The following is a 26238-nucleotide window of genomic DNA, read 5'->3' on the forward strand; positions in this document are numbered from 1 at the left end:
TGCGCCAAAATAAGGTTCTTTTTTCCCCTCCTTTTATGCTGCAATGGTCTTGCACTGAAGTTTCAATCTTTGTTATAGTCATCAGTATACTGCATTCGTGAAAACTCCAACAATACAGAAGATATAATTATGTTCCATTTAACATGCTACAATGCAGTTATTGAACTCATCAGCTGCCGAGCGGTAAAGTCGCTGAACACTGGTAGTTCGGTCCGAGGTTTGAATTTCGCGAACGGGCTGGCTGCACGGGCGTTTTCGCAGTTTTCCTTAGAATTCCCTCCACGAAGGCATCCCTTAGCTTACGCAGATTGCCATAACCACTTAAACCAGACCAACAATGCAGTTATCGTGCTATAGTTATATTGATTTCATTTAACGTTAGCTATAATATTTATATTTGTTTATATATATTATTATACGCTTTTATCTATTTTTACGCGAGTTTATATTTCATTCATCAGTGAACTAAAGAGTTGTGGGAAAATTCGCAAAAGCAGAAACAGTTGGCGTCAGTAAATTTATTGTGAAGATTCCATGTATTCATACGTTGGAAATTACAATAAGAATTAAAAGTTTAAAAGTCACGTCTATTTGATTGCGTATGAGGCATTAAAATGTAATACATTCCTTAATTACAAATAAGGAACACTTACTGTAGTCTTAACTCATTTTAAGCAATTTTAAATTTATTGATGAACAGTCGAGCTGTGTCAGTATATATAATAAAGTGTGTAGACGTGAGTGTGAGAGGTGAACATTAGATGTGTATTAATGGTTACCTTATTAGCTTGCAGGCCCACCAGCGGCCGAGCGGTAAAGTCGCTGAACACTGGTAGTTCGGTTCGAGGTTCAAATCCCGCGAACGGGCTGGCTGCATGGGCGTTTTCGTGGTTTTCCCATGTGTAACGTGTATACGAGCCAGTTTTCCTTAGAAAGCCCTCCACGAAGGCATCCCTCCCCTTAGGCATGTAGCCCTAGTGTGCTTTGCCGTAATTAAATACACCAACACCAACCTTATTATCTTGCCACACTGAATTGTAATATATTTAAATTTTTGATTAACATGGGTGATTAGAATTAATTCGCGGTATGAGCTTTTTTTTCTGAGCCTTGTCCAGTTTGCCATCCAATATTATCACCCTGTATTATACTTGAAGAAATTAAATAATGAAGACTGCATAAATTTATGTTTTTCGCATTGTGATCAAACAACGGTACCTGGCGCCATTCAGTTTTGAATGACGTAAGCCTACTACGAATATGGGCATCTGAAAGACCAAATTTTAAATTTGGAATTTATTTTATTACCGATTCCATATTTTGTAAAACTTTAACGAATTTTTGATGAACAAACTCAACGATTTCAAAGCGAGTAATGGCATCAGTCTACCGGTGGGGGGAACCTTTTCATCTCCAGCGCGAAGAACTGTGTATCGTAAATTCTAAAGATATGCTCATTTTAAAATTATTTTGCAACTTTGCTGTTGAAGGCTCAGGTGCGTAAGCACGTGAAAACAGGCCCCTTGGTTAGTAAGCCTCATCCTGCGTGTAACGCGTGGAGAAAAACATGACTTTCCTACCATGACGTAGATGGATGTTGGCGGAGAATTCTCGATGATAAGCCTATTACGTATAACACATTCGGAGCTTCTCCGACTAAGTAAGAAAACGGTTACTTCGCTGCTGCATAAATGGAGGAAAACAGAAATGGAAACGTGAGATTAAGAATTTAGCTGCGTGAATATCCTGCAATCTTACTGGTCCGTCGTAGGAGGTGTGCTTATACTTTTCTAATTTTCCGATTCGGCGAAATTGATGAGAAGCATAGCTGCCTCAAAACCTGTCCGTAATTTCTCTGCTGGACTTTTTGCAGCTCTGATTTGTTCTATGCACGAAATGACTGAGGTTAGGAAGAGTGCATTGATTTTGTCATCTTGGATCCATGCCATAGCGTCGTTTTTTGTCCTTGCTGTTGAACTGAATTTTATGGTTTAAGTGCAAAGAACATGATATTTAATAAATAAAGGTAACACACAAAACGTTAAAAAAACGCCCCTTTGGACGTAATTTAAAATCTGAAAGCTTTCAGTTTTTTTTTTAATATGTGTTACTGCTAAAACTTTTAGCAATGGGCTCATCAACGGCCTCATGGTAAACTCGTTGAACGTCGTATTTCAGCGGAGGTTCAAATCACAGCAAACAAGCTGGCTCTATGGGTGTTTTTAAGGCATATAGCCCTCGTCTGCTGAGCAGTGAGAGTTAGGAATTAGCTAAGAAAAGGTTAACTTCAGGATAGACCTTGTTTATATTCTCATCAGTGCGGTAATAAAAAGTTACAGCGGAAAAAAAAAAAAACCTTGATGGATAATTCAAATGATTTTCTTTTTAAGATACGAAACATACGTTATTTCTATTAAACTGGAAACGACGTACGCTCCACACAACACATTTTTACGACGATGTATGTGTGTGTGTCTGTATGCGTGTTACGGTTTTCTCCTCCATGATAACTCTTATATAAAACTTCCAAAAATTTATATTTTCCGTATTTAAGCTTTCTACATTACGTATAAAGTACTGATTTCATTTAGAGTAAAATTGGACAACAGGAAGCGGCACTTTACTTGAAGCTCATTAAGTTTTTAATGAAAAATTATATTTAAGTACAATTCAAAACTGTGGTGCGTATACTATCCCGGGTCGCCAATCTCCAGTCGTTAACTGCGGAATCCTACAGGAAGCAGTATCCGTAATTGGCGCTAAATTGCGCTACTTGGCCGGTCGATGAGATAATACGGATGTACCTCCAAAACTTTTTAATTATTTATATTTAAGCTTCTTATTCCACTGGGAACAACATGATTTTGGCTTAACTTATAAACCGGAAGTGATACTTTACTTGAAGCTTTGATACTTTACTTGAAGACCTTTAGTAAAAAAGTATGTTTTGGGATTATCCAAAACGGTAATATTCGGTTTTGAGGGCTTTAAAAATCGCCAAACTATTGTTGATGCCAGTGCTGCCAAAAATAACTGCGGCAACCCTAACGCAAGAAAGGAAATATAATAGTAAATAACTATCTAAGATTGATGTTTTAATTTAGATGAAAGGTTAATTTCATGTAATATTTTTTATTATTATAACTTATATAAAAAAGGCTAAACATGACTGAATTTGTATTATTTTTAAAGAAATAATACAGTTAAATGTAAATATAGCATAAGAGTCAATAACTATTTCAGATAAGTATTATAATTTATATAAAAATTGCTAAACATAAATGAATGGATGCCAGCATCGCTATTTTGCTACCGACTTATCGCTAAAGCATAGTTTCATCTCGTTCGTTGTTCAAACGTAATTTTCTATAATGAATGATGCCTTTTCTTTGAAAATATTCTCGGTAAAGTGCAGAATCGCCACTTATTTGTTTGGCGCTTTTTACAAGGGTAAAAACAATCAGATTTTTGTCAATTTTCTTTGACTTTTTAAGTGAAAATAGGTCGATGTGTATGTACATGGATAAAGTCAAGGGTGTGCGCAGTGTTATTTTTGTGCAATTCTGGGATTTTTTTTAAGTGAAAATAGGTCAATGTGTACATGGATGCCGAGTACGTGCTAATTCTTAAAAACGCATCAAGCAGTGGGTGATTCTGCACTTCACCCAAAATTCTGTTGCAGACTTTACGTCGTGGGCAATTCCCAAATTGTTAAATACATAAGGATATCAAAAAGTAATTTAAAATCAAAAAAGGAATTAAAAATTAAACTAGTATTTCAATGGCGTCTTAAAAAATATAGAACTATATAAACTTACGCAATCTGAAATCAGCGTGTACGCTCGATTTGGCGCGCTGTTAAATGGACGCGTTTGTTAGATTTGGTGCTTTTGCGCATGCATTTTCGCTGCAAATATTTTACGGTCCTCAAAACGGAATAGTACCTCCAAAACATATCAAATTTGGCATTTAACCCTTTGACTACGAATTTTTAAAGAAAATTTCCCACGTTTCCTATCCGAGTGAACAAAATACATCATAAATAAGATAAATTTAGGATTTAAGATTTTTTTTTTTTTTTTTTTTTTTACAAACGGTCTTCAAACCGAAGGCTGGGGCACATATATATGTCCCACCCATAGTTAATGGTGGGATACATATGTCTCACATGTAGCAATCAACTTACTACAATACTACAAGCCCACATATTATTATACTGGAAAACTTTCTAATACGAAATAGATTTTACATCGTATGGTACAAGGTAAAAAGGATTCTTTTCATAACCCAACATTATACATTAGGCAACTCGTATCTGTTCTTTTGTGTACATTTGTGTACAAGGAGTCTTGATTTTCCAATTGTTGGAAGATGCTCCCCAATGTTCAGGAGATTCTAAGGACTTTTCAATGTCCCGTTAGTAGTCAAAGGTGCGAGATAGGTATGCGATTGAAAAGAAGGTATTCCATTTATAAGCGTTAAATGTATTTTTGGAATTATGATAAACCTAACGAAAATAAGTTCATTATGAAGACGAACTGTCGCTATGAAGCAATTAAATGCATTAGCCTCAATCCTCAAATTTGTTTTCGTTTCCCCCTCCCGTGTGTGTGTGTTTGTGTTGGTTAAACCACTTTTCAAATTACAGGATGCTACCAAAGAATATTACCTCTTTGTATTACTTTTAAAGAAATAATACATTTAAATGTAAATATAGCGAATATAAAAAGAAATGTTTGGCAACACAGAACACTCTATCAGGAATTTTAAAGATATGCTGCGTTTAAAAATTTTGTTTGTGTTATGTCAGTGATTTGTTAATCCGAAGCACAATATGACCAGGGCATACACTATGATCTATACTAAAAAACTAAACTCAGTAACGCACAGCTCTAATGGGCCACGGCGTGCAATGCCCTTTTTCTGCTTTCTTGACATTTGGGCCCCGGAGTGCATCAGTATATACTCTGGGCAAGTGGTCAGCTTGTCGCAGGCCCCCAGCCCCGGTATGATCGATACTATATTTTCAAATCAAAGCATGAGAACGGTTATGTCCACTGCGGAGGGGGGGGCAGACAGTTCTATATCTCCTGTTCTACTGGGCCTATTGACGAAATTCACCTTGCGTTTTTCCTGTCTCGAAAGCGCGACTAAGGATATATATTAGATTCATATATAGCATTGTTCTAATATAGGTATTTTGATACAAAAGCTGCCTTTTTCTGAAATGACATGCCAAGTTTTTTGCATATTTCGATTCTACGACTCAAATTATGCCAAACTGCCTAAGTTTTGTTAGCATCGCACGAGTAGTTTTTCAAAAATGAGCTCTCAAAGTTTTAGCTCCTCCATGTTAATAGAATCTGATATATATTTATTAATATCCCCCTTTTTTTTATTATTTTTTTTTATTAAACTGGGCCCACCAGCGGCCGAGCGGTAAAGTCGCTGAACACTGGTAGTTCGGTCCGAGGTTCGAATCCCGCGAACGGGCTGGCTGCATGGGCGTTTTCGTGGTTTTCCCCATGTGTAACGTGTATACGAGCCAGTTTCCCTTAGAAAGTCCTCCACGAAGGCATCCCTCCCCTTAGGCAGATAGCCCTCGAGGCTTTGCCATAATCACACACACGCTTTTTTATTAAACTTACTTGATTCCTTCTTCCAGAAATCGAAATTTAGGCTTAATCCAAATATAAATCGCACATTTTTTTATGATTTATTTTAAAAATTTGTATTTTAAACTATTCTTTATATATTTTACGAAAACGTTTTGTATTATAACCTATAAAATTTTTGCATCATCTTAAAATTGATGTATTTTTCTAAGCACACCAGCAAAAAATTAGAGTTTTGTATTCAAATTTTTCTAAGATATATGTGAATTTACATATTGGAGCATTTTAAAATTTGGCATATTTGTTATAAGCGATAATAACGCCAAATGTGGTTAACGCACTTTGTTAAAATTATTTGAAATTAAGAACGATGGCTTTTTTCGGCTTGTCTACAATTAAAAAAAAAATGAAAAGGAAAATAGGTTGCTATAAATTAAGAAGTTCGCCAAGACCGAAAAAAATATGCCAAGATATATTTTTGAATTTCTCCGTAAATTTCGCACCAAATTTTACAAAATTTCATATTTAGGCATAACTTGAGTTGTCGAATCGAAATATGGAAAAAAATTGGCATGTCATTTCAGAAAAAGTTTCCGATTTTTTGTCAAAATTCCCATATTAGAACAATACTATGTATAAGGGGCTTTTTTTCCGTACCGGCATAATGGAAGGGAAAGGAAAAGTGTTTGCCATATACTAAGAAGTTCACTGAGTGAATTATTGCTGGCGCAAACTGAAAAAATCCGCCAAGATAAATTTTTGAATTTATCCGTAAATTTCGCACCAAATTTTACAAAATTCGATATTTAGGCATTATTTAAGTCGTAAAAGCGAAACATGGAAAACAGACTGGCATGTCATTTCAGAAAAAGTCCGATTTTGTGTCAAAATACCGATATTAGAAAAATGTTAAATATAAATCTAATATATATCCTCGGTCATGCTTTCCAGACATGGAAAACGCGATTTGAATTTTGTCAATCGGCCGAGTAAAACTGCCTTTTCTTGGGGGAGAGCGCAGTGTATATGAGCACGTATCCTTGTCAACAGTATGGAATAAAAGAATAATATAAAATGATTAGTGTTTATAAGCCGTAAAGTTTGCGAACAAATTATATATTGTATACGAAAGAACAAAGGTAAGTGATAATTTCTTTAACTCTTTCGCCGTCCTCTCCCGTCCGCAAAGTTCCCCCCCCCCCAGCGGCCGTCTGTTTTTCGTAGCGTGTAATGTTGTTTTCTCTGCACATCATAACTTTCCATACATGACTTTCGTAGATGAATGTCAATGAATATTAAGTAAAATTATAAGGAAATAAAGCATAATGAAAAATAATAACATCTCTGCTTATTTCTAACAGCAGGATAATTTGATAACATCCGATCCAGGCGGTCCACTCCTCCCATTTTGTTGTTGTAATCTTTCACAATTATTGGTTATTTTATTGTTCTTTCCGTGTTCCAACATCAATCATCGAGTTATTATGGGATGTACTTATCAAACGTATATCTTTCTTGTATTTCCCATTCACAACCTCTTTTTTTTTCTTTCTTTTTCTGCTGAGTAGACGTTGAAGCCACCTCTCACTGTCTTGTATCTTATGTAAAATGGCGCGAATATTCATAAAACCCGGGGAAAATTCAATTAGAAATAGAATGCCTGATTACTGCTGCCCTCTAGGAGGTATTGGAACAAACAAAAATAAAAACTCAAACAAGTAAACATTTAGAAAGCGTTTTAAACCTTTAAAAGTTTTAAAATGTAGAATAACGCTTGAGGCGTGTTACGGCCGCCCTGCGGAAGTTTCACTTGAACGCGCTAGACGCGTTACGGACGACGAAGAGGTTAAAGGATTTAAGCAAATTACAGGACTCTGCAAACACCAGACATTCGACTGTCTTGCACTCTGATTATTAAATATTAGGTTTGCAAATCTAGTCTTTACTTTTGTACAATCTAGTCTTTAATATTACTTCTGTACTTTACTTTTGGGGCAGAGCAGTTTGCTTATTTTGAAATCAAATAAAAGAAAAAGTAATGTATATATATATATATATATAATTTTTGAACAGTATCAAGAACAACATGTAAAGTTGATGGTCACAATCTTTAAAAGATAATATCAAACGTTCATTATTGTCAACACACTGCAATCGAACTCGTAAGTTTCGTTGAGCTCTTTCCAGCACATCGACGGGTATGTTGGCGAATGTTGCATTTGCTTATTTAAATTTGGTTCAATTCCAATTTCTCAGTCTTAATTCTACTGCAGGTACTACTTTGGCACTTAGAATTGTACAGAATATTAAATACTTTAAAAAAGGGGCTGCATTTTCAGTATTGAAAGGAAAACATTTATTCGATAAACATTGAAATATGACTGCAGAGTAAAAAAAATCTGATATGGCCAGTTGGTAATGAAAAGCGAAATTTTCTCTCGCTACTATAACATAAACGCATATACATTTCGGGATGTTGCACTTAGTACTTTACGTAAACAGATATTCCTTGAGCTGTGACTTAAGATTTAGGACTTTACGTGAACAGATATTCCTTAAGCTGTGACTTAAGATTTAGTACTTTACGTGAACAGATTTTCCTTAAGCTGTGACTTAAGATTTAGTACTTTACGTGAACAGATATTCCTTAAACTGTGACTTAAGATTTAGTACTTTACGTGAACAGATATTCCTTAAGCTGTTACTTAAGATTTGTGAAAATCCTTCCGCCTAAATAATGCCGTTTGCAATTTTAAAATGGAGAAATGCATTTTAAAAATAAATTGTAAAATTTAAAAATAAATTGTCGATTTACGATAAATATCGATAGTTTGGGATCTTTTTTAAAAAAATCGCGAAAACCACCAACTTTCATCAATAAGTAACTTTTACCTCTTCATCTGTAAAAAATCCTCAAATTGTACCAAGGTGATTGCGTTAATACGTAAGAACCGTATGACTAACATTTATTGGACACACAAAGTATTTTAAAATATTTATTTTTTTGTTAAACAAAGCGACACTTTGAATTGTTCACAATGGATTCTGGAACGTCTTCTACAAGTGTCCATCTTTATGTATTGTCCAGTGTTCTCATACCTTATGTCATGTACAAGGCACTACGTGAGGCTTCTGACGTTTCGATGGAATGGGTGAATTCTTAGAAATATGGATCTCTGATTGCAGTCTACCTCGTCTTAATGGCGTGTTGACAGCGAACACAGAAAATGGTATACTTTTTGTGATTTCTCTAACGAGTTTTTATAATGCGATGGAAAATTTGAACTACTGCGGGTCTTATCACACTATCGAAAGCAGTATCTATAGTCGGTAAAAGAGACGTCTGCATATGAACACCACCAGCAGGGCCAAAAGAGTTACATCCCACTGAAAGGGAGAAAAGATTAGTAAATTACAAATTCGGAGTTAACCTTCAAGCTTCTCGCACATTAGAGTATATTATCCGTAAATTTCTTACACTTTATGATTTTTAGTTCTGATACCTGATCTTTAACGCAATTAAAAAGAAAAATCTGATGCATACACCACATGACTTCCTTGTACGGAATATAAATTATGCGCATTTTTTCCTCCATTCCACATAAACTTATTTCCTCGAATTTCATTAGATATAGATTTCTCATCGAAATAATTCAGTTCTCACTTCGCAACAAGGCAAAAACTCATAAAACCTCAAAATATCTTTATTAAAAATTGAAACATATAAAGCACAAACACCCTTAAGACAATTTAAAGAACAACTTTTACAATTAAAATTAAGAGTTTCTAGGCAAAAACAAGAAATTCGCTCAGATGACAAGAAGGCAGATTTTTCGATACGCAAAACTAAACGTTTAGTTTTCGTCTCACTCGACAAAAAGACACCGAAGGCGTAGAAACTGACTTAATTTGTTGTGGACGCTATGCTGAGTCAGTAATATATGAGATAATTTAATAACTTAAATGATAATTCCAGAATGGATTAAGCATGATCTAATTCGCAGTAATAAAAGAAGACGTTATCCTTGTTGATGCGAAACTGAGTTTCTCTAGATTGGCAACAAATCCACTATTCTGCCAAGTTTCAAATGTAAATAAATATGGCTGCTATGGTAAAACAAAATTAGGCTTAGCCGCACTTAAACAACTTTTAAATTGTTAATAATTCTACAACTATTGCGTGGAAGTTAACTAAAGGCATGGAAACTTTAACCGGAAGACAAAAACATTTTAAAACAACATATCAATTATTTTAAAGCAAAAAAAGCGCAATTTACAAACATACAAGACAGAGGGGAAAAAAAATGAGCTCAATGAGCCGAGTGACAGAGTGGGTATATATATGTGATGTATCAGCTTTTGTCGCAGGTTAAATTATCAGACGATAAGTTTTAAAAAACAGGATCCATTTATTATATTTCAGGAGAAAATAGCAGTTACAAAATCAGATATCCGAAGTAAATAAAAAAGAATTACTAATAACTTTTTACATGAAGTTTACTGCATCGTGACATTAAAGAAAAAGCCCCGATATTCCTTTTGCGAGTTCTTTTATAGCCTCTGGAAAGGCGGAGCTTCCAAGAAATGACGTCAGCCTCGTCAGCCAATCCAGTTCGCTTTTAAATATTTCCAGAACATTCTATAACTGTACGTGTAGAAAAGGCGGGAAAAACAACTTGACTACGGGGCTGTAGATTTAATTCCACGTATTTTCAAATAAGAGAACGTCGCCATTAAAAATGAAAAGAACATACAGTTAGAATTTTAAGTGTATTCTTGATTATGGAATTTTATTATTACATATATATATATATGTATGTATACTTTTGGTGCGGCCGATTGCAACCAAAGTAGGTGTTTCATAACTTCATCTTGTAGCAGTCCCTATATACAAAATTTAAACGATGTGAGGCTACTCGTTTTTGAGTTATGCGAGATACATACACTGTACAGACACTGTTATGCATACACGTACGCTGAATTTCATACATACATACGCAGACGCCACGAAAAAATCTCTTCTGAATCGATTTTAAATTAGTTTTATAACTCTCTTTAGGGAAAAGGGTCCTTTATTCTATCCTTACGTACAGATGTCACGGAAAACATCGCTAAATTGCATTCGACTGAGGTCAAAATGGAACTTTTTCAATCCTTCCTTTACTTTGTACAAGGAAGTAATGTTGAATCACTACGATATCAGCAAGATGACTCAAAACCTGAGAATAGATGGAAATTAAACAGAAGATTTTTATTCTCCAGTTCACTTGGTATGCTGCTGTTTTATTCGCTGTTCGAATTCCACGTGTGAGAGGTAAACTTTTATTAATAAACAGAAATAAAAATTACACTTAAAAACTGATATTATGTTCATTTTCTTAAAAATGTTTGGCTTGAAAAAAAAAAATTAATACATCCCCGCCGAGAGTAACTAAATCTCTCTCTCTCTATTTTTACTTCCTTGTATGAAGTAAAGGAAGTACCGTAACCGCGAAAATTTTCGGTTATCACGAATTAAACGGAAATATCCATCTTGACCGTTCCGAAGTCTCTTTTAACTACTTATTTGCATGGCGTCTGAACGTAATGACAGGATAAAGGACTCTTTATTCCAAAACGGATTGTAAAATTGATTTTTTCGTGACGTCTACACGCACATACGCATGTATCTTGCATAACTCAAAAACGATTAGCTGTAGAATGTTCAAATTTTGTATATGGAACTCCTATAAAATCTAGTTGTGCATTTCTCTTTTTTATTACAATCGGAAGTACCAGAATTATATATATATGTATATGTGTGTGTGTGTGATGAAAACGACATAGCAAAGTTGATGGCGTAGAACGTAGAATGTTGCATCCATAATGAAGAGAATATTTCGCAGCTGAGGAAGATTAAATATTTATTTTTATTTCAATTGATATTTGTGGCAACAACTCACTTGGCACTCTGATCATATTTCCAGACTATTTGCATTTTTGATACTGTTGCGATAGAAAGAGAGCACAGCGAAATAGCATTTTAAGAGGAGAAAGTTAGAAGCTAAAGTGTGCGCAGTATCCAGTATTGCTACCCCATTAACAGAAGGTTTCGGTTCAAGTTGTATATTAAGAGAAAGGTTTCAGTTCTCGAAATTTTCAATTCAGGTTCAGATTCAGATACATCATCAGCAATATGCGAGCCATATGACATAGACTGATATAAAATGATGCAGTCCAGGAAAGTTATTACTCATTTCAAAATACAGAGAGAAAATACCTAATTTAAAAATAAGGAATTAACTATTGCTAAATTAAATTATGAACCCGATTTCCATATTTTTTATCCGTACTATTCGGTTTTGAGGGCCGTAAAACAATTGCAGCGAAAATGTATGCGCAAAAGCGCCAAATCTAGCAAACGCGCCCATTTAACAGCGCGCCAAATCTAGCGTACGCCTTGATTTCAGATTGCATAAGTTTATATAGTTCTATATTTCTTATGACGCCATTAACATACTAGTTTAAATTTTAAATCCTTTTTAATTTTAAATCCTTTTTTGATATCCTTATGGATTTAACAATTTGGGAATTGCCCACGACGTAAAGTCTGCAATAGGATTTTGGGTGAAGTGCAGAATCACCCACTGCTTGATGCGTTTTTAAGAATTAGCACGTACTCGGTATCCATGTGCGCATCGACCTACTTTTACTTAAAAAAAAAAATCCCAGAATTGCACAAAAATGGCACTACGCACACCCTTGACTTTATCTATGTACAAATCGACCTATTTTCACTTAAAAAGTAAAAGAAAATCGACAAAAATTCAATTGTTTTTACCCTTGTAAAAAGCGGCAAACAAATAAGGGAGCGATTCTGCACTTTACCGAGAATATTCTCAAAGAAAAGGCATCATTCATTACAGAAAATTACGTTTGAACAACCAACGAGATGAAATTATGCTTTAGCGATAAGTCGGTAGCGAAATAACGATGCAGGCATCCATTCGGTTATGTTCAGCCATTTTTATATAAATTATAATAATGATCTGAAATAGTTATTGACTCTTATGCTTCCTTCAGTCATGTTTAGCTTTTTTCATATAAATTACTATAATAAAAAAGTATTATGTGAAATTAACCTTTAATCTAAATTAAAACATCAATCTTAGATAGTTATTTACTATTATACTTCCTTTCTTGCCGCAATGATTAGGGTTGCCGCAATTATTTTTGGCAGCATTGGCATCACAATAGTTTGGCTATTTTTTACGGCCCTCGAAACCGAATAGTACCTTTTTATCTTACATATATAAATTTAAGTTAATTTTAAAAGAAAGAATACTAGAAGTATCTCCCGTTCTACTGGACCGATAGTGGAAATTTAACTTGCGTTTTTCATGTCTCGAAAGCGGGAATTGGGATATACATTAGATTTATATATAGCTTTGTTCTAACATAGATATTCTGACAAAAATCGGATCTTTTTCTGAAATAACACACCGATTTTTTCCCCATATTTCAATTCTACGACTCAAATTATGCCAAAGTACCAAGTCTTGTAAAAGTCGCACGTGTAGTTTTTAAAAAATTAACTCTCAAAATTTTAGCTTCTCCGTATTAATTCGGTACATATTTATAAATGTATCTTTTTTGTTAAACTTATTTAATTCTTTCTTTAAAATTTCGAAATTTGGGTTCATTCCAAATAAAATTCACCCTTTTTATGATTTATTTTAAAAATTTGTATTTTTAAATATTTTTTATAAATTTTTCGAAAAAAATGCTTGAATTAAAACCTATAAAATTTTTATCATCATCTTAAAGTAGATATATGTTTAAGCATACCTGCTTGGCATATTCGTTATAAGCGATGATAACGCCAAATGCGGTTTACACACTTTGTTTGAAGGTATGAAAGATGACCTTTTTCCCGCACGTATGCAAAGAAATAAGGGAAAGGAAAATAGGTTGCTATAAATTAAGAAGTTGGCCAAGTGAATTATTTTTGGCGCAAAATGAAAAAAAGTGCGCCAAGATAAATTTTTAAATTTCTGCATAAATTTTCACCAAAAATTACAAAATTTATTATCTACGCATAATTTAAGTCGTAGAATCGAAATATGAAAAAAAATGTTTTTTTTTTTTTTTTTTTTTTTTTTAAAGGGAGAACCAAAGCAAATCTTTGCAAGATATTCCAAAATGAATTTACTGATCACTTAAAATATGTCCTCGAAAATGAATTAATTTTTACATGAATGATCTAATTTTTAATTTTACTATTTAACAGCGTTTAACTATAAAATTTTTTTTCATTTTTATCCCGGACGTTTTATAATCATAGACAGAGGCACACTGTCAAAGTATGTGTGTGTGTGTGATTATGGCAAAGCCTCGAGGGCTATCTGCCTAAGAGGAGGGATGCCTTCGTGGAGGACTTTCTAAAGGAAACTGGCTCGTATACACGTTACACATGGGGAAAACCACGAAAACGCCCATGCAGCCAGCCCGTTTGCGGGATTCGAACCTCGGACCGAACTACCAGTGTTCAGCGACTTTACCACTCGGCCGCTGGTGGGCCGCTGTCAAAGTATGAATCCCAATCGTATCACATTTTGTAGTGAAATTTTTACAGTTTACAGCAGCAAATATTAAGACGTTTTCAAATTTATATATAAAAGTATATAATTCTCTATGCATTTACAAATTAAATTTACTAATATGTTGACAAGTATTTAAGCATTCAAAGGTAAAAATTCATATAGATTTATAGAGCAAAAAATTCGAACTTACAGTCTCAAGTTTTGGAGTCCGTCCATAATAACCACTAGTTTTATAGACTCCTATTTTTCCATGAGGTACAAGGTCCGGAATTTTACACGGATCTGTAATAATTGAACAAAAAGTATATTAATGAACCATAGTTATGAAATATTTGTTGAAACGTCACAATATATAACAGAAGAAATATCTCTCATTTATAACAGAAAAAACCAATCGTGACTAGTACAATTTATGACATACAGTACGGGAAAAAAAGTATTTGAATAATACAAATTTATGCAATAATTTTATTGCAAATGGTGTAAATTAAATTAAATTTTTCATATTAGCTAGTTCACATGACTTATGCAATGAATAAAAAACAGAGTGTTTGTTGTTACCCATAACATACAAATTGCACATTAAAATGGAGACTACCACCACACCTCATCAGTATAGAAGAATTATAGAACGTATTGTGCTTAATGGTGCCTCTGCGTAGGGTTACAAAAAATGTCAGTTCACATCATATTCAATTCTTTGCAGCGCTTTCTCCTTATTAGTTTACAGCGCATATAAAATTACGACTACGATGGTAATCCAAGTGCTAGCAGACTTTCTATCTGAACGTCAAAAAAAAAAAAAAAAAAGCCATACGACTACGGATACACAATGGCGCCCAGATACACACAGTATAATGGTTATTGAAGTTGACTGCCATACTGATAGTCTCGGGTTCGAATCCTGGAGACGGTGTGGATCTTTGTAAGCGTATAGTGTATGTGCGGAAAGGGGGATTCAAAATACACGGCGAGCTGAAATTCCTCTCGAGAGGTCGCTGGTAGGGAAAGAAGGCTGGAAGGCCACTGGACCGCCCACGAAGTGTCCTACTTCAAGATTCAAACGAAAGTTTAACATTTAAAAAGGCCAAGAGAACCTAATATATACCTAAGCGGCTGGCTTTGCTTCCCCGTCCCCGAAGGGTGGGCACTATTTTGTCTTTTTTCGACAATGGCCACTCCTAAGACCGGAAGTGATGGCCATTTTATTGCGGAGGCACCTAATAGGCGGCCATCGTTACCTCCTATGAAGGGGCGGTCAGTTACAACCATGCTCTCTCCGTGATTCGAATTCGGGCCCTTCTGTATCGTACTCGGCTTCCCTAATCACTATAGAAATACTTCAGCTTCGCTTGCTGTCCTACAGTGGTGGCCAAAATTGTGGACACTTTTGGAAATTTTTATGTTTTTGAACTTTGTATGAACTTATAGAAAACGTTACGTTTCACAAAATGTTACATGGGAATGTAACAGTCAGTCGCTGACGTATCATTCTGGCGGATCATTCCAGCCTTTCGTTCACATTTTATTCCTTGGAGAGCGACCGCTCTAATTTTTAAACATCCTCCTTTCTACACTGTTCAAGGATGATCGGATAGATCCCTGTTCAAGAACGATGGGTTCACTGGGATGTTCAAGCCTAGATCGAAGAGCAGGAAGATGAAGTAAGATATCTCATGTGCACTCGGTCACTCTCCTAGCTTGAACACTAAAGAAAATGTGTGGGGATATCTGGAGTTCAAATTTCGTTCTAAAATTAGAAGCTGTTTTATTGGAGGAATGGCTTCCTATTCGGTTAAACTGTTGTACAAAATCTCTACGTATCCATCTCACATCCCGTATAATAAGTACTTCATAGAAAGGTTGAAGGTCTAGCAATGGTTGCATGGTTACAGCCAACTGAACACTTGTTCTTCGAGCCCACGCAAATGGGCTACTTGAATGGGCACTTTCATGGGTTTTCTCATGTGGATATGTGGAAGTTTCTCTTGAAAAGGTCATCCATTCCTTTAGGCAGGTAGCCTGCATGTGCTTTTACGTATACAGGAAATCTCACCTTACAGTAAAAGGTTCGTCTAACTCCTATTTATAAAGATTTTATAATTATTTCACAAGTATTCGCATTATTTTGTACCCCGTCCATGGTTTCCACGCATTACTGTGAGCCATATTAGTAGATACCCACTTTTTCGCTTCAATGCCAAACTTCTTTTCTTAATTTCGCTTTAAGTTATATTACCAGTCGAGTAAACTCACAGTCCGTATGGCAGGAATGAGCCCTTTGGTCTGAGTCTCCACCAGCTAAGTTACATTAAATACTGGGTACAATAATTCTATTTATGGGTAAGCGTTGCCTAATCCCTGTATGGGATACCAACAGTAACTCGTATGATAGTGGTGGCCCAAAAGCCGAGCTGAAGAAATCGGTTATCCAGACGGCCATGCAAGAAGTAACTGATAATCCAAAACTACGCGATTAATCCACGTGCTTCATATTTACTGCTATTTGAGGCACGTACAGACAAAGCTTTGAATTAAGATTAAATATGGATCTACTAACCCCAGATTTAAATAGATCATGCAGCAAGCATGGCTGAATTGGATACAATATTTACAGAGAGCCATATATGAGTACATGAATTCTTGAAACGGGTCTCCCGTTAATAATCACTTGTCAGTTTATTTAATGCCACCTTCAGGTTAAAGAAACACAATCATTGACTGGCAGAAATCTGTATAATCAATTATTCAGCTATGTTAGCCTCTTTTAGCTCGGCATACATCAAGTCTTAAGCATTTTACACAAAGTTCATAGTGTATTCAACACATGCTGAATAACTTGAATCCTTGACACCATTTTCGCGAATCATCATTTTAATTTCCAAACGGCATTTTGCGTGGTTTCATTTTTCAAACTGTTGCCAGCCAATATAATCGCCATGCATAATATTTAAAGAAATTAAATAATGAAGAATCTGCATGAATGTTTCTCGCATTGTGAAAAAACGCGGTACCTAGACCCACCAAATTTTGAATAACGCAGTCTTCCAACCGAACATGGGCACTTGGAAGCCCGAATTTCTTTTATTATTTATTTCAAATTTTGTGAACCTTTAACGAATTTTTCATTAACAAAGTCACCGATTTCCAATCGAGCAATGGCAACACAGTACGGTAAAAAACCATTTTTATCTCCAGCGCGCGAGAATGTGTATCTGAAATTCTAAATATAGGCTGTTTTCCTGTTTTTAAATATTTTGTGATATTGCTGTTGAATTCAATTTTATGTGTTTTAAGTGCGAAAACATGATATTTAATAAATAAAGATAACAGACAAAACGTTAAACAAACGGCCTTTTGGGCATAATATAAAATCTGAAAGCCTTTAAATTTCCTTTTTTTATTATTATTAATATTTATTATTATATTTTTCTGTAATCGCCTTTTGACTACACCAACTCATGGCATCAACTCAATGGCATAAAACATTAAAAAAAAAAAAACATAATAATTAACTACTGTGAGAAAAGTCATACTTACTTCCTTATACGAAGTAAAGGAAGTACTAAAATCGCGAAAAACATCGGGTATCATATTTCAACGAAAACATCCATTCTGACCTCTCTCAAACCCGTTTGAACGATTTTTTTTTTTTTTTTTTTTTTTGTGTGTGTGACATCTGTGCATAGGAACAGAATAATGGACTATTTTTTCCCCAAAAGGATCATAGAATGGATTTAAAATGGATTCAAAAGGAGTTTCTTTCGTGACGTGTGTATGTACGTATGAATCTCACACATCTCAAAAACGATCAGCCGTATAGCGTTGAAATTTTGTATACAGGACTGCAATAACATGCAGTTGTGCACCTCCCTTTTTTTTGTTGCAATAGGCCGTACCAAACGTACATATATACAAACACATCTTCTTACCCGGATCGGTGAACTCTGTTCTTTTATTCTTATATGTTTGTAAATTGTTCATTTTTGTTTTGTTTTAAAAGTGATTGAATTATGTTGCTGTTATGTTCCGATTAAGCTTTTTATACTTTTAGTTAATCTACACGCAATACTTGTGAAATTATCAACAATCTAAGAGTGGCGCTTATCCTAACGAGGCCGTCATTTGTTTAAATTTAAAACTCTTAGTAGGACAGTGAATAAAGTCAGCTGGTGCACCACCTTCAGAGTCATTTTTGCCCAGTGGGACCAAAAGATAACTTTCAATTTTGTGCGCTGAAAATTTTGCCTTCCTGTCCGTTAGCTGAATTGTTTGTTTTTGCACACAAATTTAAATTTTAATCGTAAAATCTATCTTTTCAATTGTTTTTTATTGTGTATGATATTTAAGGTTTTTCTGCATTTTATATAATTTAATAGACCACACAATGAAGTCATGAAGTGTCCATATCATCTTTTTTTTTAATTAATTAAATCTAGGCCAGAAAAAATATCTTTTGTACTCAACATATTTGAAATTTTGATGTTTGAGAATTACATTATTCTTTTATTCCCCCCCCCTTCTGCATGAAAGAAACTGTGTTTCTCCGTCTTATAATAGAGGGCTTCTTCCGTATCTGATGATGCATTCTTTCTACATGATATGTATCCGTTTCCGAATGAATTTAAAGCATACTGACAATGTAATCAATAGCATAAAGAAACAAAACTGTACTAGCTCATCCTATAAACAACTTGTTACTCTGAAAGAAGAAAACATTATGGTTGGACTTGGTTTATTTGATTATATTAAAGTACTTGAGGGCTATCTATGCAAAGGGAGGAATACCTTCGTGGAGGGCTCACCAGTGGCCGAGCGGTAAAACAGATAAACACTGGTAGTTCTCACCTAGGCTCGAATTTCAGAGAACCGGCTGGCTACATGGGCGTTTCCGTAGTTTTGCCTATGTGTAACGTGTATACGAGCCATTTCCCTCAGAAAAATCTTCACAAAGCCATCTCTCCCCTTACGCACATAGCTCTTGTGCGCTTTGCCATAATAAACTAAACCAGACCAAACCTTGTACTGGTGCACTAAAAGATTAGAAGTCATTATTAACCAACATTAACATCTTAGCTAGATTTGCGTTAAATTTGAAGACTGATGTGTAAAGCAATTCGTAAGGAATAGACTAGTGTGCAAACTTCAAGCACAGCTCGAGTTATAAACAACCAGTTTGTAAAGTGGCTTAATATGGAAAATTATATACACTGGTTATCATAAATTAAGGAAAAATCACAAAAATCACGATTATTGAAAAAATTACATGTAGAATTTTATGAAACTTACCCACAATATACAACACATAGTAAGGTATCAAATAACATAAAAAGATATTACCAGACAATTATGGTAGTATAGAAATTAGCACATGTATAAAATGAACAAATCGAAGATGTCAGTTTGCTAAAGTAAAAGTACCTTCAATATGGAATATGATCGCCTCTAGAAGCAATATAGCGATGTGTGATGCTTTCAATTATGCGGTCTGTCAGTTCCATAGGAAGCGAGAGCCATTGCTCTTGCAAAGCAGTTGCAAGCGCAGCAAGGGTGTGAGAGGGCGGATTGAGAGCAGCTACACGTCTCTCTGAAGCATCCCAAACATGCTCGATAGGATTCAAGTCCGGGGATCAAGCTGGCCACTCCATGCGCATAATTGTTTCCAGTTGAAGATAATCATATACGATGCGAGCCCCGTGTGGTCTTGCATTGTCGTCCTGTAACAGGAAAGTATCACCTATTGCACCGGCATATGGGCGCACATAAGCATCAAGGATGTCATCTCTATAAACATGAGCATTCACGGTTCCTCTTGGAAAAACACGGAGGTCTGTGCGTCCACCCAAAGAGATGCCACCCCAAACACAGACACTGCCTCTTCCGTATGCATCTCTTTCACGGATGTTTGACGGATGATAACGGGTTCCAGGTTCTTTCCATATCAAATAACGTCTACTATCGCGTTCTAGACTAAACCTGGACTCATTTGAAAGAGAATAGCCCTCCATTGCTCAGGCGTCCAGTGGACATGTTGTCGTGCCCACTGCAAACGGTCCCTCTTATGGCGTGACTTAAGCGGCACGCAAATGGTTGTTCGCCTCGCATACAGACCACCATCGGGAAGCCTTCTACGTACAGTTGACGTTGACACCAACTTTACGGTGGCTGCAGCAAGGGAGGATCTAAGAGAAGTCGGAGTAGCGGTTCTATTCCTGAGTGCACATAATGTCAAATATCGGTCATCGGCGCTCGTCGTAGCGGTTGGCCGTCCTTGGCTGAACCTCCTAAGTGCCGAATCTGTGATTTGAAATTGCCTCCAAAGTCTATGAACCACAGAAGGACTCCCATTTAGCCATCTGGCCACTTCTGTTTGACTTTGTCCTGCCTCTAGTCTCCCATTGGCTTTCTATCGTAGTTCTCCAGGCAAATGATGCCTGGAGATCATTGTTACGAATCGGCTATCTCAGATTTGTGATGTCACTATCACAGTGAAATATGTGGACTTGCTCTCAAACATGGACTTTTATGCTCCTCGCAGATGAAGTATTCCGAGTACAGCGCCACTAATTTGCATATTAGAGTTTTATTCAGCTGCTCTTACTTGGCAACATATTCAAATTTTACACGGTTTGGCTTATTTTTGAGGGAGTTATCGCTATTTTTGTGATTTTTCCTTAATTTATGATAACCAGTGTATTTATTAACTGACAATTAGTACAAATTGAAGAAAAACTTCAAAAATCACAAATTTTGAACATAAATCTGTCGGTCAATTTTTGCCGCATGGGAGTGAAACCTTTCCTGTTTTATTTTCTATGACGAGTGCAAAACGCTTTTAAATATAAGATGAAAAATATGAGAAGAGACGTGTAAAACGTTAGATTTCGTATTTTATATAAAACTAGCTTTACCCGGCTTGCGTTGTAATGCTACTTAAAGGAAAGGAAGTGTTTGCGTTTTAATGCTGTTTATTGAAATGCTTTGGGATATGCAATATTTTTTCCCATCTGGTCCGGGCAGTTCCCCAGTGGCAACATACTTGTTTTATATCGCCGACTATTCTGATTAAATTTGAAACATATTTTATCTTACGCTTTTGCTGAGTGGCGATGCAAAGCTTTCAGATCGCTGAGTTTTTAATCAGAAGTTCGTTAAATTCGCGTAAAATATATGTATGTAGACTTATATATCCCACTTCTGATAATCTGTAGAGTACATATGGTCGGCAGAAGTTAAATCTATGAGGCTTCTTGATTACAAATACATTTTAATGGAACTGAACACACAGTAAATACACATACGACGCACAAAATACAAAATGCAAGATACTAATAAAAAACTGCTGGCATCTTTAAATCTTAGCTTTGAATTTCAATTCTTGCTGCCAACTCTAAGAAAGCATTCCTAATAAGTCTAAATATGATCAAACTGTATTATTATTCTATTGTTATTATAAGGGCACAGCCTCGATCCTGCTAGCCGGCACAAACCGGCCGTATATGATCAAAAAATGGGACTGGCCAGGAAAAAAAAAAAAATATATATATAAGGGGGGTGAAACATATAAAGTCCAAAATCTGAGTCTCGGTGCCGAATTCCCACTCTATCTTTGTTCGTATTTATAATCTTCATTATTGTCTCTGCAAAATCTTTCAAATTTGAATAGTTCCTTTTAAAATCCTCCTTAAAATTCTTTCTGTATTTCTCTCTTGCACTCCGGGTAAGCGTACATTCAACGACGAAGTGCCTGGCGTCTCCAAACTTATCACAAATTAAGCATTTATCATTATTCTGTAGATGGAACCGGGCCCACAGGCGGCCGAGCGGTAAAGACGCTGAACACTGGTAGTTCGGTCCAAGGTTCGAATCCAGCGAACGGGCTGGCTGCATGGGCGTTTTCGTGGTTTTCGCCATGAGTAACGTGTATACGAGCCATTTTCCCTTAGAAAGTCCTCCACTAAGGCATCCCTCCCTTTAGGCACATAGCCCTCGTGCACTTTGCCATAATTTAATAACCCTAACCCTGTAGATGGAACCGATTCAAACAAGCCGGAAAACGCCCATGATTAGTCATTACCTGATTTATATCAACATTATTTATAATATTGTTACGAATTTGGTATTTAAAAAGCTAATGTTAGTTCAATTATAAATTAAATGGTTTTATTTCTCGCGCAGTGCAGCGCGTGACGAATATTAAAAGAAAGCTAAGCCGGAAAAATTAAAAATACAAGAGCGCGTGCGTTAAATAAATAAATATCTCTTTTTGATTTCGAGAAAGTACTGGAAAATTCTAGCGCGTGATTTTAAAAGCTTATAAAAGGAGGAAAACATCTCAGTTCGTAGTAGTTGCTTAGTTTGTTGTTATTTAGAAAACTGTTCTTGTTGATTGTAGCGAATTCGCGGATTAGCGTTCTTTAGCTGTTTTGAATTACGTTCTATTGTACATTTAAGTAGTTAAAAGATAACTACTGTGAGATATTGTGATACTGCATGATAATTTGAGAAAATTTAAGCATTTCTGTTGTGATAATAATAAATTTTTGTTCATTTTTCATCGGACTTGTGTATTCATTTCATAACGAACCCGTACGCACGCAACAATTTTTGGTGGCAGCGGTGGGATTTGAATGCCAATAACAAGAGGGATGGAAGAACAATTGAGACAGCTCATTACTGCTTTTGCTGCTTTCCAAGAAAAGATGGAAGCTGGCCAAACATCTTTTAAAGAAGAAATTAAAGAGAAAATGGATGCTGGTCAAAGGTCCGTTAAAGAAGAAATGAAATTGAGCCAGGAATCCCTCAAGGAAGAAATGAAAACGGCACAGGAACAAATGAAATTGGGCCAGGAATCCGTTAAGGAAGAGATGAAATCTCTTAAAAATGAGATGAAAGCAGGTCAGGACGAAATGAAAAGAGAAATTACCTGCGTAATAGAAAATAAATTTGAGGCTATGGAAGGCAGAATAGACGCGGTTGAAACTAAAGTTGGACAAATAGAAGAAAGAGTTTCTTCGGTAAAAGAACAAGTAGAAGAAAGAATTTCTTCTGTGAAAGAACATATAGAAGAGAGAGTTTCTGCCGTCGAACAACAAATTGATGATAGGGTTTCTGCTGCCGTCGCCAAAGAAGTAGACAGCCTAAAGAAGTGCATAGCGACGGTAGGAAACAATTCTGAAGGTTTCAAATTTTTATCGATGCCTGCTCGTTCCGTTCTGAAACTATCTACATATGATGGGAAGACCTCCTGGCAGGTGTATAGGACACAATTTTCTATCGTTGAGGATGCGAATGGATGGGATTCCCAAGCTAAGGCCTGTCATCTCGCCGCTTCTCTGAGAGCAGACGCAGCGGATATCCTGCAGACGCTTCCCGAAAATCAAAGGCTAGATTTCGAAGCTCTATCCGGCGCTTTGGAGCTGCGCTTCGGCGAGAAGTGTTTAAAAGACTACAGCAGGCTCCAATTAAAATCTCGTCAACAGAAGCCTACCGAAACACTTCAGGAGCTCGCCACGGATGTTGAAAGGCTGTCCCATCTCGCCTTTTCGGAATGCCCGACAGAAACAAGGGAAATCCTGTCCTTGCAATACTTTATCGACGGCATCCAGGATACTTAAATACAGAAAACTCTACGAATGGCGGATGTAAAAGATTTAAAAAGCGCTCTAGTATACGCCATGAAATTCGAGGCAGCCCAGCAAGCCACTCGTAGAGATCGCTACCCAGTTAGAGCTGTGCGAGTCCATGAGCCAGTGGATCAACTGATGGCTCGTTTAGATGATTTATCCAGACAAGTCGATGCTTTGATACGGAGTAGCAGGGAAAACAAAGTGGCTGTAAGATGTTGGAGATGCGGTTCTGAAGGTGACCTAAGACGGCATTGCAGAACACCCCCAGGGCACGGATAATAAAACGGATGAGTTGACAAGACCAGTGAATGCTTTAAGACGGAATAGTGGTGAAACAAAACCGACCCTAAAGTGCTGGAATTGCGGTGTTGAAGGCCACCTACGAAGGAACTGCAGAACTCCCCAGAGCACGGAAAATAAGGCATACGATTTAAACAGACAATTAAATGCCACGGCAAGGAAAAGGACTGACAAGAAACCAAAGTGCTGGAACTGTGGAGCTGAAGGCCACGTACGAAAGAATTGCAGAATACCCCAGGGTACGAAAATTGAGACAATTTCTGAGCAACGACGCAGGAAACAAATTAATGACCATATCAAGGAACGGAGGTTGCCAGATAATGAAAAACCCTGTTTTAAAGCGCTTAAGATCTCTATAGTGAGTGGCAACAATAACGGACTGTCCATCAATGGGAATATCGATGGAGTTCCTTGCAATATGATCATTGACACAGGAGCTAATGTTACCATCATTAGGAAAGATTTAGCTGAACAGTTTAAAGATAAACTTATTTGGACGCCATTCTGTGTTACCCTTCAGACTGCGTCTGGTGACAAGATCGACATAACTGGGAAGTTAAACGTAAACATCACGTTTGGAAGTGCCGCCTACCATCACACGGCATATGTGGCGGATATTACAGATCCATGCATACTCGGATTGGACTTTTTAAGGAAATACAATTTTTCCTTAGATTTCAAAAACAATAAGCTGCTTTCGGCATCTGATGGCATGACTATCCATCCTCAAAAGGGATCCTCGCCTGGAAATGTCGACGCCTTGTCCGAAAGATCGAGCTCGGGAAGCTGCCGAAATCATACCAGGGTCGAAAAGAAACTCAAGACTACCAGCTATTCTCCATCCCAGAAGCTCTTCGGTCGAGACGTTCGTCTGCCTTGTGACCGCCTGTTTAGTCGCCCTACGGATGCGCCTTCATCGCCTGAGGAACACATCCAAGATGCCCAGGCCCGGTTTGAGGGGATGCACCGTTCTGCACGAAAGCGAGTCAGCTTGGCGACGGAGAAAATGAAGATCAGATGCGACACAAGAGCTACTAGACAGAGATCCAACAAAGGAAACAAGGTGTGGTTGTGGAACCCAATTCAACGAAAAGGACTGAGTCCTAAATTACAGTCACCTTCGGATGGTCCATATACAGTGCTGAACACGAATGACGTCGTGGTTCGGATCCGTGAGTCTTCGAACTCTTACGACAGGTTAGCTCATTACTATGGCCATAGTACGTAATGTAAATAATTGTAAATAGTATCAGACCATGGTCCTTTTTGTTTATAAATGTGTATTTAGTATTTGATTTGTATTTAGTATTTGATTTGCATTTAGTATTTGTTTTGTATTTAGTATTTGATAGCATTTGATTTGTTTAAGTTAGTTATTGCATTTATTGTTTATATTGTTTGATATTGTAATGTAATGTTTATGCCTCAGTTGCATTTATGCCACAGTTGTAAGTTTAGCTTCCTGTCCAGGGATTGTACTGCCCGGGACGTGCAGTCCTTGGGAAGGGGGCAGTGTTACGAATTTGGTATTTAAAAAGCTAATGTTAGTTCAATTATAAATTAAATGGTTTTATTTCTCGCGCAGTGCAGCGCGTGACGAATATTAAAAGAAAGCTAAGCCGGAAAAATTAAAAATACAAGAGCGCGTGCGTTAAATAAATAAATATCTCATTTTGATTTCGAGAAAGTACTGGAAAATTCTAGCGCGTGATTTTAAAAGCTTATAAAAGGAGGAAAACATCTCAGTTCGTAGTAGTTGCTTAGTTTGTTGTTATTTAGAAAACTGTTCTTGTTGATTGTAGCGAATTCGCGGATTAGCGTTCTTTAGCTGTTTTGAATTACGTTCTATTGTACATTTAAGTAGTTAAAAGATAACTACTGTGAGATATTGTGATACTGCATGATAATTTGAGAAAATTTAAGCATTTCTGTTGTGATAATAATAAATTTTTGTTCATTTTTCATCGGACTTGTGCATTCATTTCATAACGAACCCGTACGCACGCAACAATATTTATCTTCTTGTTTAACTTTATATTTTTCATTAACTCTTTATTCTTATTAGACTCACAGCAAAAATTCCATTCTGTATAAATCCAGTTTTCCATTTCA

General features: G+C 36.3%; 1 protein-coding gene and 1 long non-coding RNA gene across 7 annotated transcripts in view; one reads left to right on the top strand and one right to left on the bottom strand.

Moving 5' to 3' along the window:
• The window catches only part of LOC118182924 (sushi, von Willebrand factor type A, EGF and pentraxin domain-containing protein 1-like), a 205281-nt gene that overhangs the window by 138634 nt on the left and 40409 nt on the right, over positions 1–26238 (bottom strand). For all 6 annotated transcript variants that reach the window (XM_085824664.1, XM_085824665.1, XM_085824663.1 and 3 more), the window contains exon 6: positions 14388–14479. In XM_085824664.1, the coding sequence (XP_085680790.1) occupies positions 14388–14479 (92 nt within the window). The remainder of the gene's footprint in view (positions 1–14387; positions 14480–26238) is intronic.
• LOC118193847 (uncharacterized) overlaps positions 1–26238 on the top strand; it is a 95335-nt gene that overhangs the window by 3422 nt on the left and 65675 nt on the right. The window lies entirely within an intron of this gene.

Source organism: Stegodyphus dumicola, chromosome 10, assembly GCF_044657685.1.
Source record: "Stegodyphus dumicola isolate Sdum_Otavi_A_Nest chromosome 10, ASM4465768v1".
Taxonomy (NCBI): domain Eukaryota; kingdom Metazoa; phylum Arthropoda; class Arachnida; order Araneae; family Eresidae; genus Stegodyphus; species Stegodyphus dumicola.